This window comes from Mus pahari, chromosome 7 (genome assembly GCF_900095145.1).
Source record: "Mus pahari chromosome 7, PAHARI_EIJ_v1.1, whole genome shotgun sequence".
Classification (NCBI taxonomy): Eukaryota; Metazoa; Chordata; class Mammalia; order Rodentia; family Muridae; genus Mus; species Mus pahari.
This window is the reverse complement of record NC_034596.1, coordinates 23,670,263-23,686,655: the sequence shown is the minus strand read 5'-3', so window position 1 is coordinate 23,686,655 and position 16,393 is coordinate 23,670,263. Positions and strand designations below refer to the sequence as shown.

At 46.0% G+C, this 16,393-nt stretch overlaps 1 protein-coding gene across 4 annotated transcripts in view; it reads right to left on the bottom strand.

Annotated features, from left to right (window-relative positions):
- The window catches only part of Mboat2 (membrane bound O-acyltransferase domain containing 2), a 133,624-nt gene that overhangs the window by 24,465 nt on the left and 92,766 nt on the right, over positions 1-16,393 (bottom strand). For 3 of the 4 annotated variants that reach the window (XM_029540654.1, XM_021201759.2, XM_029540655.1), the window contains exons 4-5: positions 14,924-15,019; positions 4,029-4,084 (exon numbers count right to left, since the gene is read on the bottom strand). In XM_029540654.1, the coding sequence (XP_029396514.1) occupies positions 4,029-4,084; positions 14,924-15,019 (152 nt within the window). The remainder of the gene's footprint in view (positions 1-4,028; positions 4,085-14,923; positions 15,020-16,393) is intronic. The other variant, XM_021201760.2, reaches the window with a different exon arrangement.

Below are 16,393 nucleotides of genomic sequence, written 5' to 3'. Positions count from 1 at the left end.
AAAAAAAAAAAAAAAAATGTCTGGGAGGTCAAAGCAAAATGGTGTCAAGTTCAAGGCCGGTCAGACTTACATCAACCAAAAACAAAAGCACCAAAAATGTTAAAAGAATAAGCCACCATTATGATACAGAAGCACACAGAACTTTTGAAAGCCTTTACTTATACAGCGTGATCTCAATTACACACATTTGCACTGACGATACTTGTACATAAGACAGAGATGAGAGAGTGGCAGCTTCCTTCCGACACTCTGAGGGCTGGTTAGCACTAGAAAAAGAAGAGACACGGACGGCCTGCTGTGGCCCTCAGTCTAGTAAGGAGAAGGGGTGTGAAGGAACACACTGTGCGTCTGTACACTGGCGGGACAAGACTCAAGAGACATTTCTTTCCTTCCTCTCCTCCTAGGTCGGCCACCCCACCACCACCACCCCTGCCCTGCCCCGCCTCCAGTCTAATAAAATAATCATCTAAAATTCTGACCAGGACCATCGCAACCTCATGCATAATGGCAAGAAGAAAGAAAAAAATATCACCTATACGTTCAGTAAGTAGGGAAGGGAAAATATTCCCACAGTTATTTTGGCCATAAAGGGGTAGGAGAGGTGGGTCTGTGGTTACCAGCACTGGCTGCCCTTGCAGAGGAGCCAGGCTTAACTCCCAACACCCTCCTGGCAGTTTACAATGTCTGTAACTAGTCCCACGGTTCTAGTGCCCCCTCCTGGTTGCCGCAGTCACAGTACGCAGGAGATATAGTCACAAGCCGATTGAACACTTAGACTCATGAATAAAACTAAATCTACTTTGAAAAAGCAGAAAAAGGCCTGTGAAAACCATGGGGTTGGTCAAGACGACTAGGCAAGTGTTCTGACCCTCAGCGAAGCTCTGCCAGAGCTCTAATTCCTTACCTAGTCCTCCCAAGGGCATGGACCTACTTTGGGGAACCATGGGAAGAAAACAAAACCCCAGAAATTGCACTGAAAAGGAGAGCACCTCGGGGGAACCTCAGGGGTCCACGCCACTTGGGGACAGCTTGATGTCCCTGCACAAGACAGACCAGCCCTTTCCAAATGATCTCAGGCTACCTGGACATGAGGCTCCCCCGTGTTCCTCTGGAAGCCTTCCCCCTCCCTCCCTTCCTCCCTTCCTCCCTTCCTCTCTCCTTTCCTGCCTTTTACTGGTAAAAGTGCAGGTTAGCAGTCATCCGTGATGCCATGCGTTGCTACATACAAACTTTTTGTTGTATTTTATTATTTCTTCGTGAGTAGGAATGTTCATGTCTGACAGGCCAGAGGTCAATGTCCAGGACTGTCTTCCATGCTCTTCCTAGTGTGTGTGTGTTGTGTGGGCTGCTCGTCTGTTTTCTTTGAGATAGGCCTCTAAGTGAGTCTACGTACAGCCCACTATTCTGGCTAGACTGGCTACCTGGCAAGGCCCCAGGGTCCTCCTGCCTCATGTTCCACTGTTGCTGGAGTTACAGGTTAGATCTGCCATGTTAGGCTTTTCGTGGGCACTGGAGGTCTGAGCCGGGTCCTCATGCTTTTCCCACTGAGCTGTCTCCCTGGCCCTGTGCAGCAGTTCTAAGTGTCTGGTGTAGGGCGGGGCTCCTGTGCCAGTGTACCCTGCTATATTGCTCTAGGAGGCTATTCTCATTTTAAACTGCAAACCAACCATGGAAAATAAATATATAACTCAAAGGAAAACACCTTTATAGAATAACTTTGTCTATACGTACAAGCCCAGCCTCCCTCCTTACTTCAAAATTTGAGCACTCAGAAATAGAATGACTAAAATTAAATTAAGATGTCGTTTTTAAGCTAGAAGACTAACACTATATAATAAATTAGTTATATAATTAATATAGTTCAGTCTAAGATAGGAAACAGACTCCTCCTTCTCCCTTATCAGTGCAAGCACCCAGCCAGGCTGATAGTCTCCCACCTGAAGTGCAATCAAGGAAGCCTTAGCAAACAAAACAACAACAACAAAAAACCTTACCCTACCCCAGACTTGCCAGGAGACATCAGGACCAAGCACACTGCCAGGCTGTGCCATCCTTCAGTGCTAACACCTAAGTAATCCCTTGCACACAACTTAAAACTGTAACGTCAGGGTAAGAGGCTGGGTTCTGTAAGGGGAGCAAGATATCTCAAGGCCACACCTAGAAAGGTTCTAAGATTAAAAACCTCTGCTTCCCGAGGATGCTGGTATGAACACTCACTGGGCTGGCAGCTGAGGAGTAGCTACAGGAGAGGTCCAGACCTACTGCCCAGAGTTTACATGACCTGCTGCTGTTGTCCTCGCTAGGGCCTGCCTGCAAGCATGACCCATTGCTGGTGTCCCTGCACCGAGACAAGTGTTCCTTACACTGCAAACATTTGTGCCAGCATGCTTTAGTCTCAACATCTTCTTCCCCGCCAGGAATTTCGAACGGTGACACTGGCTAGGCACTGTTGCCTGGCAAGCACCCGGGGCCCCAGGTGTAATGAACTTCCTGGCAGATGACATATCACGTGTTCCCATACTTGCTACTAGGGAACCAGTGCTGTCCCCGACTTCACTGGGAGGAGACTCTGGGAACCTTGTTCATGGGCTCTTCTAGACTGCACTAAAGGCATGTCTGTCATTCACTGTTTATCTTCACTGGAATAGAGCTTAGCCAGACTAAGCTAGCGATGGGCTTAGAGTGCTCGTTACAGACAAGGATTTCCTCCCTTGTGAGAGCCTCTCGGAATCAAGAGACTAGGAAGGGTCGGAGCCCTGAGGCATAAGGTGGGAGGTAGCTGCTCTCCAGGAGGCTACCTGGTAGGGTGAAATGCTTGCTAAAGCTTTTGCCAAGCTAAAGAATCTCAACTCTTCCAACATGGCAAGGCTGATCAAAACCTGCTCATTAAATCTATGTCAAAGACCAGATTACAAAATGGGGCTCTGTTCAGTTCTGAGCTTAATATATATTGCCAGCAGGTGCTTCTAGATCTACAGACACAATGCTATTCCTGACCCAGGATGTTCCTATATTCTCCTTCCAGAGCCCAAGGCGGGACCTGTCAGTGTGACATGTGAGTCTTAGCGCCTAGAGACCACATTCACAGCACATACTTCGTGACTACAGAACCAGGATCTGAGAGCTTCTGTCCACATCACCAAATGCAAGAACTACATAGACACGTCCCTCTAGTGTGGGCTGGACTATGAACGTGGAGATGAGAGGCCCCAAGCAGATGCAGGAGATTCGGAATTTGGGACTCCCCTGGCCTCTCCACGCCCCACCCTGCACATGCTGCTGTCTAGAGGAGCATATGGCCAAGAGATGCTCTGCTTCCTGAGAGGCAGAAAGGAGAGCTGCAGCTAAACACACAGGGATTAAACACGGACCAGTGACGATAAGGAAATCTGTTCATTCTGTCTCTGGCCCCTTAAATGAAGCAGGAAACTCTGCTTGTCAGCAAAAGGGGAGGGGAGGAAAACTTCTTGCCCTGGAGAACATGTGGGGTCTGGGCTGAGTGGGCACAGGACTGGGGGGGTTCACATATGCAGGGACAGACTGAAAACTGAGCAGAGTTGTTCCTCTAAGGAACCCAAGCCAATACCCCAAGGAGTCTTGACTGCTGGCATTTCCTATAGCCACTTATTAAATCAGCATGTAAAATTGAGGTATATTTACATTAAAAGTCTATGAAAATACATGTGTATATATGGCTGTGAACACAAAGAGATAGGGCGGGAGAACTATACAGATTTCAATATAAATGTAAGACAAATAAAATAGGAGTAAAACTTGACTTAGACTATCAGTCCATTATATGGGTCAAAGGACTATTTTGCATTTTATCACTCAACTGAATTAAAAATCAAGAGAAAATAGAGGGTTTGAGGGTGAAGCATATTTTAATAACTTTAAACAAGCTAACTGTTCCTTCCTGCCTTCCTTCCCTTTCTCTATAGAGAATAGAGTTAGGTTAATATCTCAAGCCAAGAATCACTCTGACAGGGTTCTTTTCGGTGATGAACAATTAACTTCCAGATTCTTACCGTCGTGAATTTCGTAAGCCAAACTAGTGATCTTCTGCGTAATGATCATCATTGGGCTGTGACGAAAACAAAAGTAGATATTTTAAACGGAGAATGTTAGAGCAACATGTACGAAACAGGAAAAAAGCTTCAACTCTGCTCACATGGCAATAAAACCTCAAGTGGCTACCAATGCAAAAAGTCGCAGGGGATTTTTGTTTTTATGAGTTAACTACTCGGGGGTCTCCGTCCTTGGGAAGTATGAGAGAAAAGAAATCAAAGGAGTTTTTTGTTTGTTTGTTTTGTTTTTTTTCTTCTGTGGTTTTAAAAAGCAAATAAAAGGAGGACTCTATGCAAAAAAAAAAAAAAAAAAAAAAAACCCTTCTGTGAGCCAGCCTGCTTCAACTTACACATCCTAACATGAGGGCAGGGACATCAGATATGGCCATCTTGTGACCAAGTAAGTGCCTCCTCCAACCTCCCCCTGGGCCCGCTGCCCACGGCTGAACAGCAAAGAGAAGATGCCCGAGAAAGGGGGATGAGCAGAAATTTAAAGAGGTTGGGTGAGAAGTGCAGAGGTGTAGAGCCAAACAGCAAGAGGTAAACAGGAGAAAGGAAGGTCAGAAGGTCATCGCCACGTTGAGAGTGGGCACGCTGATGCCAGCCACCCAGAACCGAGAAGCCTGGCATCTGTTAAAGAAATGGCAGCACTGCTCCTACATCTTGTAAGATTCTAACTGAATGGCTAACTTGGAAGAAAACCAAACACTGGTATAAGGAACCGGCACTGCGCTACACCTCACCCTCACTCACGGCATCGACTTTCAGGCGGCTATTCAACTTTCTGAAATGCCAACAGGCAGAACCTGTGCTCTGCATGCCGGGAGAGCCAGGAATCTCACTACACCGTCCTGGAAAAGCCTCTCAAAAAGGACCACGTGGAATCACCCTCATCGGGCAGCCAGGGCCAACTGGTCATGAGAGGTAGAGGCTCCGGCTCCATCCAGTGAGGTTCCAATACTGATTTTCTGTCAGCCACGCAGCTGCGAGTGGGGGGGTGGGGGTGGGGACTGTCTCCCAGTGTGTGCACCCAGCACCCAGCGGCAAGGGTTTGCTTCCACATCTCACTCTGGAGTCAGATTCACAGCTGTGCCCTTGAAGACTCAAGCTCCAAGGGACAAGGTCAGATGAGGGCTGTTTTAGGTGAGGGCTGTTTCCAATTCCCCGTGCTTACGAGGGAAGGATTTCTCTTGGCTCCCGTAAAAGCCAATTCCTACCTAGGAAATCACTGCTCAGCTGGCCTAATCCCCCAGGTTGCTCTGCACACAGGCCCGGCTGTCATTTCTGCCTTGCAAGACATCCTTCATGTCCTTCAGGATTATACAGATGCTCGGGAGAGTTCCATCTCCTTTGGGGAAAGACTCATTGTTCTCACCCTGCCTGATTCTCTTCATGATGAATTATAAAAGCCCGTTCGGTTCTAAACTCTAAATCCCGTGCACATGTAACTAAGGCAACCTGATAAAATAATGGCCGAATTGATGTGATACCTACACACTGACACGTTCAGCTATGGCTATCATATATGATATATGATGCATATCATATATATTATGTTCAAGAGATGTATGTTTTGAATATATGTCCTTATGGTACCCATTGTACATCCACATCCTCCATGTAATTTCTACTCATGAGGTGCAAAGGCTGCTGAACCTTCAGACAGGACCACATCCTGGTCTGGGAGGCTGAACAGTGCTTAGGTGAGCAGTTGACTCTTAACCAAGACAGGAAGAAGGTGGGGAGCAGGTCCTAGTACCAAATTCTGCCCCCCCCCATCTGAGCTTCCTGGAGTCACTCTGCAAAGGCAGCAACACTGGTGACCATCCGGCCCCATGGGTTGCCTTTGATTTTTAGTGGTGGCGATCCATTGCCTCTGGCTCAACTGCTCCCAGGAGCACAGTGAACATAAGACTACAACAAAAGACAAACAGACTGCAGAGGAGTGTGTTGTGAAAAAAGATAAGAAAGGGTTGTTGGAAATTTCGGAAGAGATGAATGGATCAAAGAGTGTTAAGGAAGCTGGAGAGGAACAGACTGACAAATTCAACACAGCAAGAGTGCAGCTGGGAGACAGGAGCCTGGGATAGGGAGGGAGAGTCTAGAGTAGGGAGGGGGAGCCTGGGATAGGGAGGGGGGTCTGGGATAGGGAGGAGGAGCCTACAGTAGGGAGGGGAAGACTGGGACAGGGAGGGGCAGCCTGGGACAGGGAGGGACAGTCTGGGATAGGGAGGGGACAAAAATATGTCAAAACCCACACCCTCTTAGGGCAGGGCCTGCTGTGATACAGAGAAAACACCATCAGGAACCCAACACAGCCCCTCAGGGAGCAGAGTTTTCCTCAACAGCACATACTGTAAGTATCAGTTTCAGAGCAGTTAGTGTGACTGACATGGTGCTCTCACTCTACCTTTATTGACATAGGGCACTCCCTGATACCTAATCCCTTCCCCTGGCATAGCCTGCCAGGCAGGGCAAAGAGCCTCCCATCCGATCTAGAGCAGACAGGGAAGTAGTCCCCGAACTCCACAGGAGGGGGCAGGGCCTGGATGAGACCTGCTATATCTTCTCTGTGACAACATCACTGTCTCCCAGAAAGACAACTGGGAACTCAGGGAAAGAGACTGCCATGACTCTGGTTACTAGAACAGCTTCGGTTAATACAAAGATACTCCTCTCAACAAAGGAAACTTTTAAAGACTTATTTTTATCTTACACATACGAGTGTCTGTATATGTGTATGTGCACCATGTGCATGCAGTGTCTGTAAAGACTAGAAGTGGGTGTCATGTCCCTGGAACTGGAGTTACAGATGGTTGTGTGCCACCATGTGGATGTTAGGAACTGAACCTGGATCCGCTACAAAGCAGCAAGCACTCGACTCTGAGACATCTCCATGCCCTGAACACACACACACACACATGCACACACACGCGTGCGCGCGCGCACACACACACACACACTCTCACACACACACTCTCACACACTCACACGCACAAAATCCCTCTATATTTTCTGATATAAGAAATGATTAGAAAGTTGTTTTGTTTTGTTTAGTTTAGTATACATTTCTCTACAAAGAATGAGAGCAGAATAATTTGGTCCCAAAGTCTCTACTGTACACTGCTAAAGAAGAAAGATTTAAGATGAAGGAGTACTTTTAGCACTGTTCTGATATCTCTCAGAGATGACTGAACTCCAATAATGCTTGACTATTAATGCCCCAGTTTTACAAGCACCCACTTGCTACCAGGCCCTGTTACCTAACAACAGAGGCAAGCTGTTATGTCCCTACACTCAAATCCTGTTTATGCAAACAAGTGTTCTTTATCTATAAGACCTGTGGAAACCAAACAAGCCCCACCTGCCCAACACCAGATGCATTGGGGTGAGAGCTCAGTTAGGCCACAGTCTGAGCCACCCATTGTTTTACTCACTCTCCTGCTCAGAAAGAGAACACTTAATTAACATCTACAAGGCACCAAGCTTTGACTTCACCAGAGATACAATGACTCACACATTCTTGCGGCCACAGAGCTACTAGAGAAGGATGAACAGGTAGATCTACAATCTGCAAGTGCTGCACAAGACAACAGAGAGAGCGATGGGAAACACAGATGAGAGGAAACAGCACCCCTGCCAAGATCACAGCCTGCAGAAGTGTAACTGGCCTTGGAAGAGCAGCAAGGAGACCAGTGTGAGGAGGGGACAGGGCAGGCTTCTCAGGGCAGTGCCTTCCACCAAGAGATAAGAGTTGACTGGGCTTCAGTGGGAGCACTTCTCACTCAGTGAGAAGATTGAGCAAAGACCATAAGGTACAGAAGTGGGGATGAGAAAGCAGGGGAGGTGGGCAGGGAGGTGGGCAGGGGAGGTAGGCAGGGGAGGTCGATAGGGAGGTGGACAGGCAGGACCAGAACAGGCCATCTACAGTGAGTCCCAGGTGTGTTCTAAAACCAGCGGGGCTTTGATGACAATTTGGTGTAGCTGAGGCAGGGTTTCAGACCAGATGCTACCAAGGTTTCTGACAAGGGTAAGGGACACCAGAGCAACAGTTGAGAGATCCAGGAGTCTACACGGAGTGAGTTTTATGCAAGACGCTGACTAAACAATAGGTTGGAACATGGGGAACAAGCCAGCTGGCTTTATGGAGCAAATTTCACAAACTGGGCCAGCAACTTGGCTCAGTGGTTACAGATGTCTGCAACCAAGCCTAATGACCTGAGTTTGGTTCCCAGGTCCCACATGGAGGAAGAGAGAACTGACTCCTGTAATCTGTACTTCTCTAACACGTGTGCACACACGCTCGCGCGCGCGCACGCACACACAAATTAACAGAACATAATTAAACATTTTAAACCCATAAATCCTGACTGCCCTCTACCATGGCAGTGGAAGGGGGACCTCTTTAATATTTCTCAAGGCTGTTACTGACTCTAAAGTGGAGAGGACAATGACAACTGTGTGGATTAAATAACATCACCAGTCCCTTACACAGCACCTGACACACAGCACAGTCCTCTAAAAGCTAAACCTCTCTCACAGTCATGTAGTCACACCGTCACCTACCAAACACTAAGAGTGTTGCAGGCACGAGGTGTTGAAGGCGCACAATAACCAAATGGGAAGTGTTGTTTCTGAAAATGCTTCCTGCCAGGACTGAGAGATCCACGGGTGTGCACACACAGCAACACAGCAGACACAGATATACACACTTTGCACACACACGCACGCGCGTGCACGCATGCACACACACGCACACATGCACAAGCACACACACAAGTGCACACACACACATGCACACACGCACGCGCACACGCGCGCGCGCACACACACACACAGTTTTGCTTTCCATAGTTCTTATGATCTCCAGCCAACCACAGTCTGAACACATAAAATGAAAAATTCTGGAAACACTTCCCTGTTTTACATTTTATGCTTCTGTGGGTAGCATCTTGTGGATTCCATTCTGACCCACCGTGGTCACAAATCACTATTTCTCCGGCCCACCCTGCTGAGCATGCTGTTACCTATCAGCCCTGTAGAAGCCATCTCAGCCATCAGAGCAACTGTCATAGCACCAGAGTGCCTAGGCCTGGGTAGCACTTTACAAGAGCCCTGAAGTGGAAACACAGTGGCTTGGCCATGCCAAAGGGAAGCAGTTTCTTCCTGTGAATGTGTGGGTTTATTGTGGCTAAGTGTGCACAGAAAAACAGTACAAACAGGATCAATGGCCATGATACGTGGTATCCCCCGTGGTTTAAAACAGCTCCCATGGATAGAGATCAAGGGCGGTTATCACAACTACCTTAATGAGTGATATTTGAATAAATGTATAGATGACAGAAATTTCAAACAGAAAGCCGAGAGAGAAGAACCCCAATCATTCCCTCTGGGGTTTGAACAAGCAGATGCTCCAAACAGAAGAGTAAAGGAAGGCACAGAAGAAGGTTCAGAGGAGAGTGGCCTGGATGCTGGCTGGAGCAATTCGGGCAGGGTCTGCAGACCTGAGTAAAGGAGGTGCTCCTGACATGTTCTACCATGCTGCCCCCAGAATCCACTCAAACTCAGGGGCAGAGCTCAGGCGGGCAGGGAGCAGGCAACAGAGTCCCCACAGCTCTAGTCTGTTTACTCCTGTGGTGACAGGAACAAACATAGGAGCAGCAAGACAGGATGCTTCCTGTAGTCAAATGTAGGTCAAGGGCTGGGAGATGCTCCCCCAGGAAGAACCCCCAGAGCTGGAGGTGCAAAGCCTCCGGTGGTTGACTATTCCACATCACCCTATTTACACACAGTTACTGGGCACCGTGTGAGGAGGATTATAAAGAACAGCTAGCGGCCTTCATGACTCATTTCACAGAACACAAAAACATGTCTAAAATTAGACTCTGGACTCCAATAAGGCTTCTCAAGATGGGGAGGCAAAAATGGCAATCACACCTGCAGCGTTTAGGCCACGTCTGTCCCTGCCTCTGCTCGCAAAGAACTGGCTTCCACAAAAACCCTACCAAACACATTGCGCATGCTCAGTCAGCCTTAGCCAGGGGACACAGGAGACCAGCTGGCAGGCCAACACCCACTCAGCAGCTGATATTATATGCCTTGCTGTAAGACACAGCCTTTGATTTGAATGGGAATTATTCCACACGCACCCCCTTGTGTGTCTGTTTTGCGGTGGACACATTGAGCGATCCTTTCTGCAACACAGATCTGATTCCATCCAGCGAGAACACGGTTCTTGCCTCCTGCAATTGATTCATTCACGAGAGGCAGGGGCTTTCTTTCCTCTTCACATCACAAATGCCCAATATAGTTATTTAAAGGAATAAGCCAGGATGTCCCCACTGAGTTATGATCGCACAACTGCTCCTCTGCATATTCCCCGTATTTACTTATTTGGGATGGAGGGCATGTGAATCAGCTTAGAGCCAACTTATCGGAGCTGCATCTCATTCTCCCACGTGGGTCCCAAGAATCAAACCCAGGCCATCAGGCTTGGCAGCAAGCACATTTACCCACTGAGCCATCTCATTGGCCTTGCTGCACTCTTATTTCTAGTATCTATCCCGATTGCCTAACCGGTCTCCTTGCTGTCTGAGTAGGTGATCACTGCTCTCAAGCATTTATTCTTTTGGTTGTACTTCATTGTGAGTTGGCTTTTTAGGGTCTTACTGTATCCTAGCTGGCCTAGAACTTGCTATGTAGACCATGCCGGTCTCAAACCTATAACCACCCTCCTGCCTCTGTGTCCCGGGTCATTGGGATTGTAAACTTGGTCTACACTCAGCCTCTCTAGGCAAATTACTGCATTAAGGCAACAGTATAATTTGAGAAGAATTACTAGATTTGGCTATCTGGAACAAACATAGTAAGAAATGCCTTTGAGACACATAAAAATAGCTTAGTCAGGAGCTCCACCACCCAAAGCCGTATCTGGTAACCAGAACCCAGTGACATCACTCACTCAAGGTAACCAGATGCAGGCCTAGAACCCCATGATGTCCACTTAACAGAATACAAGCAGAGACCAAGAGCAACGCTCGGCACACCTGTAGAGACTCTACCTTGATCTGCCCTGTGGCTAGAGTCTCACTTAGGGTCCTGACTTAAATTAGAGACTTCTGTTAGACCCTGGACCTGACCTTCAGCTGAGATGTGAGCAGCTTTGGGGAGACAAGCTTATGACCATAGTTGTGAACTTTGTGTGATGACCCTCAGCACAATAAGATAAAACTTTTCTTACCAACTGTATTAGTCAGGGTTCTCTAGAGTCACAGAACTTGCAGATAGTCTCTATATAGTAAAGGAATTTATTGATGACTTACAGTCTGCGTACCTACTTTCTTACTGGCAACACTATCTAAATACAGGCAGGCTGTTTCTCAAGTTCAGATCTCTCAGTGAGATGTTACAGCTATCTTCAAGGCCCAGTCCTTTTGTCTCAGACCCACTCCTGAGCATTTCACCGCTGCTTTTGAAAGAGGCGCTTCTTTTTTTTTTCCTATTATATCTTTAAGTTATTTTCGATAGAAAGAGATACTAATCATTTTCTACTTTTCTTATATTGCATTTCTAAAGCTGAAGCGAGACCTCATGACTTTAGAGGCTTTCAAACTTTTCTGCAACTAGAAACTTCTAATAATAGGACAGTCTTTTATCATAAGAAACCCTGAACCTGGTACATTTACACAATGGAGTACTACCCAGCTATTAAAAACAATGAATTTATGAAATTCTTGGGCAAATGGATGTATCTGGAGGATATCATCCTTAGTGAGGTAACCCAATCACAAAAGAAGTCACTAGATATGCACTCACTGATAAGCGGATATTAGCCCAGAAACTTAGAATACCCAAGAACTAACCAGTACCCCCTGAGCTCAAGTCTCTAGCTGCATATGTAGCAGAAGATGGCCTAATCGGCCATCATTGGGAATAGAGGCCCCTTGGTCTTGTAAACTTTATATGACCTAGCACAGGGAAAGGCCGGGGCCAAGTAGTGGGAGTGGGTGGGTAGGGGAGCAGGGGTGGGGAGGGGGATATAGGGAACTTTCGGGATAGCATTTGAAATGTAAAAAAAGAAAATAATAATAAATAAATAAATAAATTAAAAAAAAAAAGAAATCCTGAACCTAACATTATACAAGGATCTGTACGTATACACACACACTCACCCACTCTCTCTCCCCCTCCCTCCTTCCCTCCCTTCACTCTCCCACTTCATCTTAGTTAGTCTAGTCTCATTCAAGAGATGAAAACTTAATTCTTCAGCAAGAGCCCAGGTCCCCCTTGTGCTTCCTCCAGACACTCACACTTTGAAGAACAATGACATTTGTCCTAATCTACAGGATGGCCCTTCTTCTACCCTCTGCTGTCCCCTCCCCTGTCCCTCACCAGGGAACACTGGCCTACAGGCTGCTCTTTTCTAGGGAGTCCACTTTAAAAAGAGAAGAAGGGGAGGGCAGAATGGGGGAAAGCATTGTGGGAAGGGGGTTACCAGGAAGGGGGCAGTGAGCAGGACATACAGTAAAAAGTGAACAGGTTAAAGAAAAAAAAAAAAAAAAAAAAGAACAAGTTCTTTGGCTGCGAGCTGCCCGGGGACGCCTGCTTTGACTTGCTCGACTCTGCATCCAATCTCTATTAGTTTACTAACCGTGGTCAAATGCTTCCTCCCAGTAGCTAAAAATGATTCTCTTAACTGGGATTATTATAAATGAGTAGTCTACCTTAAAAATGCTACACTGGTTTTTTTTTTTCTATAAACATTTAAAATTATACAGAAATATTTATCAATTTCAACAAAATACTGCTGAAGTCACATCATAAATAACTTTGAAAAAAATCATTAAGCTTTTTTGTTTTGGTTTGATTTTTTGTTTTTTTGTTTTTTGTTTTTTGGTTTTGTTTGTTTGTTTGTTTGTTTGTTTGTTTGAGACAGGGTTTCTCTGTATAGCCCTGGCTGTCCTGGAACTCACTTTGTAGACCAGGCTGGCCTCGAACTCAGAAATCCGCCTGCCTCTGCCTCCCGAGTGCTGGGATTAAAGGCTTGCGCCACCACGCCCGGCATAATCATTAAGCTTTTAATATCAACTGATCTGTACTTTGTGGGCCCATGTAATAGCTTGTGCTAACAGAATATCAACAGATATGGGTTCTCTCCCTCTCCCCCTCCCCTCCCCTCCTCTCCCCCTCTCCCTCCCCCTCCCCCTGTCTGATCTGGCCCATTACTCCCCATCCTCCTTCCTGACAGCCTGTAAAGCAGAGGCTCCCTCCCCAATGGACTGCAATGTGAGACTAAACCTTGTTAATCCACTGTGAAGGCAGCTGTTTTGACAACAGCCTATGAGTAGCTAGCTTAGAAAGATGTTACGTAAGGGAGCAAGTACCAAGGGTTTGGAGCAGCAGATAAGGGAGGTAAAACAGTAACAACTGTGAGGGTCCCGAAGATGTCTACTAATACTGACCCATAAGGGTCTAAAGCCAAATCAGTTTGGTTATGTTAAAGTACTAGTGTTAAAAAAGAGAGAGAGAGAGAGAGAGAAAGAAAGAAACTCTCTTTATATGGAGTGAATAGAGAGAGCCCCAGACTGGAGGATCCAGGGTTATCACTGCTTGACACCCCCGGGGACCTGCAGACAGAACCTGGGTGCTGGGATCCATACATAGCTCAGGGTGAATATTCACTGTCTGGCATGGTTAGCTTTCAGTGGCTATTCTTAGCATGAGTCTGCTTTCTAGAGACTCTCATCGGTTGGTTCATAGCTGGTTCCCAACCTCATCCCACCATGATGACAACATGTGAGCTGGGCCACTTCCTCCTATTCACAGGGAGCCCATTATGTGCTGATGCTGTAGGAACATCTGTTGTTTAGAGATGAGCTGCGGCTCTGCTCCCCATCCTCTGTACTCCACTTCCCCAGGCCTTGCTTCCTAATCTGATACAGTGTTTCTCTTTCTTTTTTCTTTTACATATGTCATGTTTTGGCGTGGTTTTGTTTCTTATTTTGGGACACAACTTGCTTTCATTCAAGCTTATTTTTTAAATCTGTATAATAAAAATCTACCTTACTCTCCTGAGGAAAAGATAATCTATCATTTAAAATTCTCCTTTTTACAGGTAATTTTTCTCAAATAATTTGGCCAATTTCTATCACCAGAAATATGATTTCTTTCCTAACTTGCTTATCTTCAAATTGGATGTTTTGTACATTTTGATACTGCCCAGATGGCTCAAGACTGGCAAAGGCTCACCCCTCTCCTTCAGTGGAGAAAGCTGCGGGGTGTGAGGTAAAGTGTGAAGTGTCCTGGTGCCCACCTGAACCCCGGGGTGTGAGATAGGTGCCCACCTGAACCCTGCATGGCAGGACATGTTTCTTTACAAAGACAGGAGCTGGTACTGCATTTATCTCTCAGTGCTCCTTTGTCTTCCTTACAGGACAAGGAGACCTGCTCAGTGCCAAGGGGGAAATGCATTCCCTCTGAAGAAACAAAAGCCAGAATGAGGGAAGGATGGGGGAAGAGAGAAGGGAAGGAGAGAAAGGAAGGGAAGAGAGGGCTAAACAGAAAGAAAGTACCTGGGGGAGGGGGGTGGCCTTCAATACTTATAAATGCTTGCAAAAATTCCTATTAGATTAAAAACTACTTTCAATTCGACAATGCCATGTTACAAGTCTAACTGCTCTATATTTAGAACGTTTATATAAGGTAATTTAAAAGCTCAGGTTATCTCTGCGACTTATTCAGTATTACAAATGTTTAACAGCTTTCCATTGGAAGTACTAAATGAAATTATAGTCTGTATTTTTAACCACTATGTTAGAATAGATAAAAGAGGTCACTGAATCAAGTTTTAATCTTACCCTGAAAAATCAGCAGAATATTGTCCATAATCAAAGATATAGACTCTAGTAATTTGACACACTGAGAGGTATCCCAAAGCAAACACAAAGCAACATCTGCAAAACAAAGATAAGCCGCATTAGTGGGGATGCTCGTCTTCTTAACAGTACATTGTCAAGAAATGCACTACTTCACATGGTTCAACAGTCAAATAGTAAGTCTACCCTACAAGTAACAGGCTATGAGAACTCTTTCCTAATATGGGGGACAAACTGAAGATAAAACTGACCACGGCTGCTCTTCAATCTTATTCTGAAAGACATACACACACAAAAAATTAAGACACGTGAAAGCAATGAACGTAAAAAATGTGATTACTGGTGACAGCTTTAATTTCTCAGTTCCTGCTTCCATATACATTACACGATTCTTAGCTAGATTTCCCCCATTTATGTTGTACATGTGTGCATGTTTCTGCATGTGTGCAGACACTAGTGTGTTCAAGTGCTTAGAGACTAGTGTAGTCAGTGCTGGGAGTCATCTTCCCCCATCCTTCTTCCTTCCTCATCGTGGCATGGTCCCTCCATCACGTCCACACCTCACACCGATATGGCTAGTCTAGCAAGCCAGATTGGTCTGGGATTCCCTGCCTGCCGTGGCTGAAATTTTAGATGAGCCAATACCATGCCCACACAGTATTTATAGGTTCTGGGGAAAGTGACTTCTGGCCTTATGCTTTCTAGCAATTTAATCTGATTTTTAAAATATGCCCTCAGCAGTTTTAAAATCATGACCTTTAGAGCAAGTAGATCAGGGTCTCTCACCTACAACCAGCTAGTGACTTTAATAAACTTAAAGGTGCAAGATGGAATTACAACTACACACAGTATAGAAAATGAGTTTACTCATCAATGAAAAAAAAAAAAGAAAGAAAGAAACCAAAAACATATCCTAGAGGATGTAACACCACACGGGACAAAGGCTGCAATGGCAGCTCAACTCTCAGGAAACAGATGTATTATTAACCCAAAAGCAGGGCTGGAAAGAGGAAGCTAGGCCTTCGTCTCATGGGAAAACAACTCTAGATGGATTAAATAGTCAAATAGGAAACCATAACAGGTGGGAATTATGACTAAATGGTCAGATGCAGCTCTCAGACACTCGTTCCAGAAGCAATCGAAGGGAAAAGTTATCTTTTTAGCTAAACTCAATCTTAAGCTTCTCATGTAGGTGACTGGGTGGCTTTATAACTTACTTCTTTAAAGCTATGAAAAAAGGAAAGGGGGTGGGGAGGACTGGGTGTAGTGGCGAGTCCATTTAATGTCAGCTCACAGGAGCAGAAGGCAAGTGAGTCTCTGTGAGCTCGAGTTCAGACTGGTCTAACTAGCAAGTTCCAGGACAACCAGGGTTAAATAGAGACCCTGTCCAGAAAGAAAGATAAGGAAGGAAGGAAGGAAGGAAGGAAGGAAGGAAGGAAGGAAGGAAGGAAG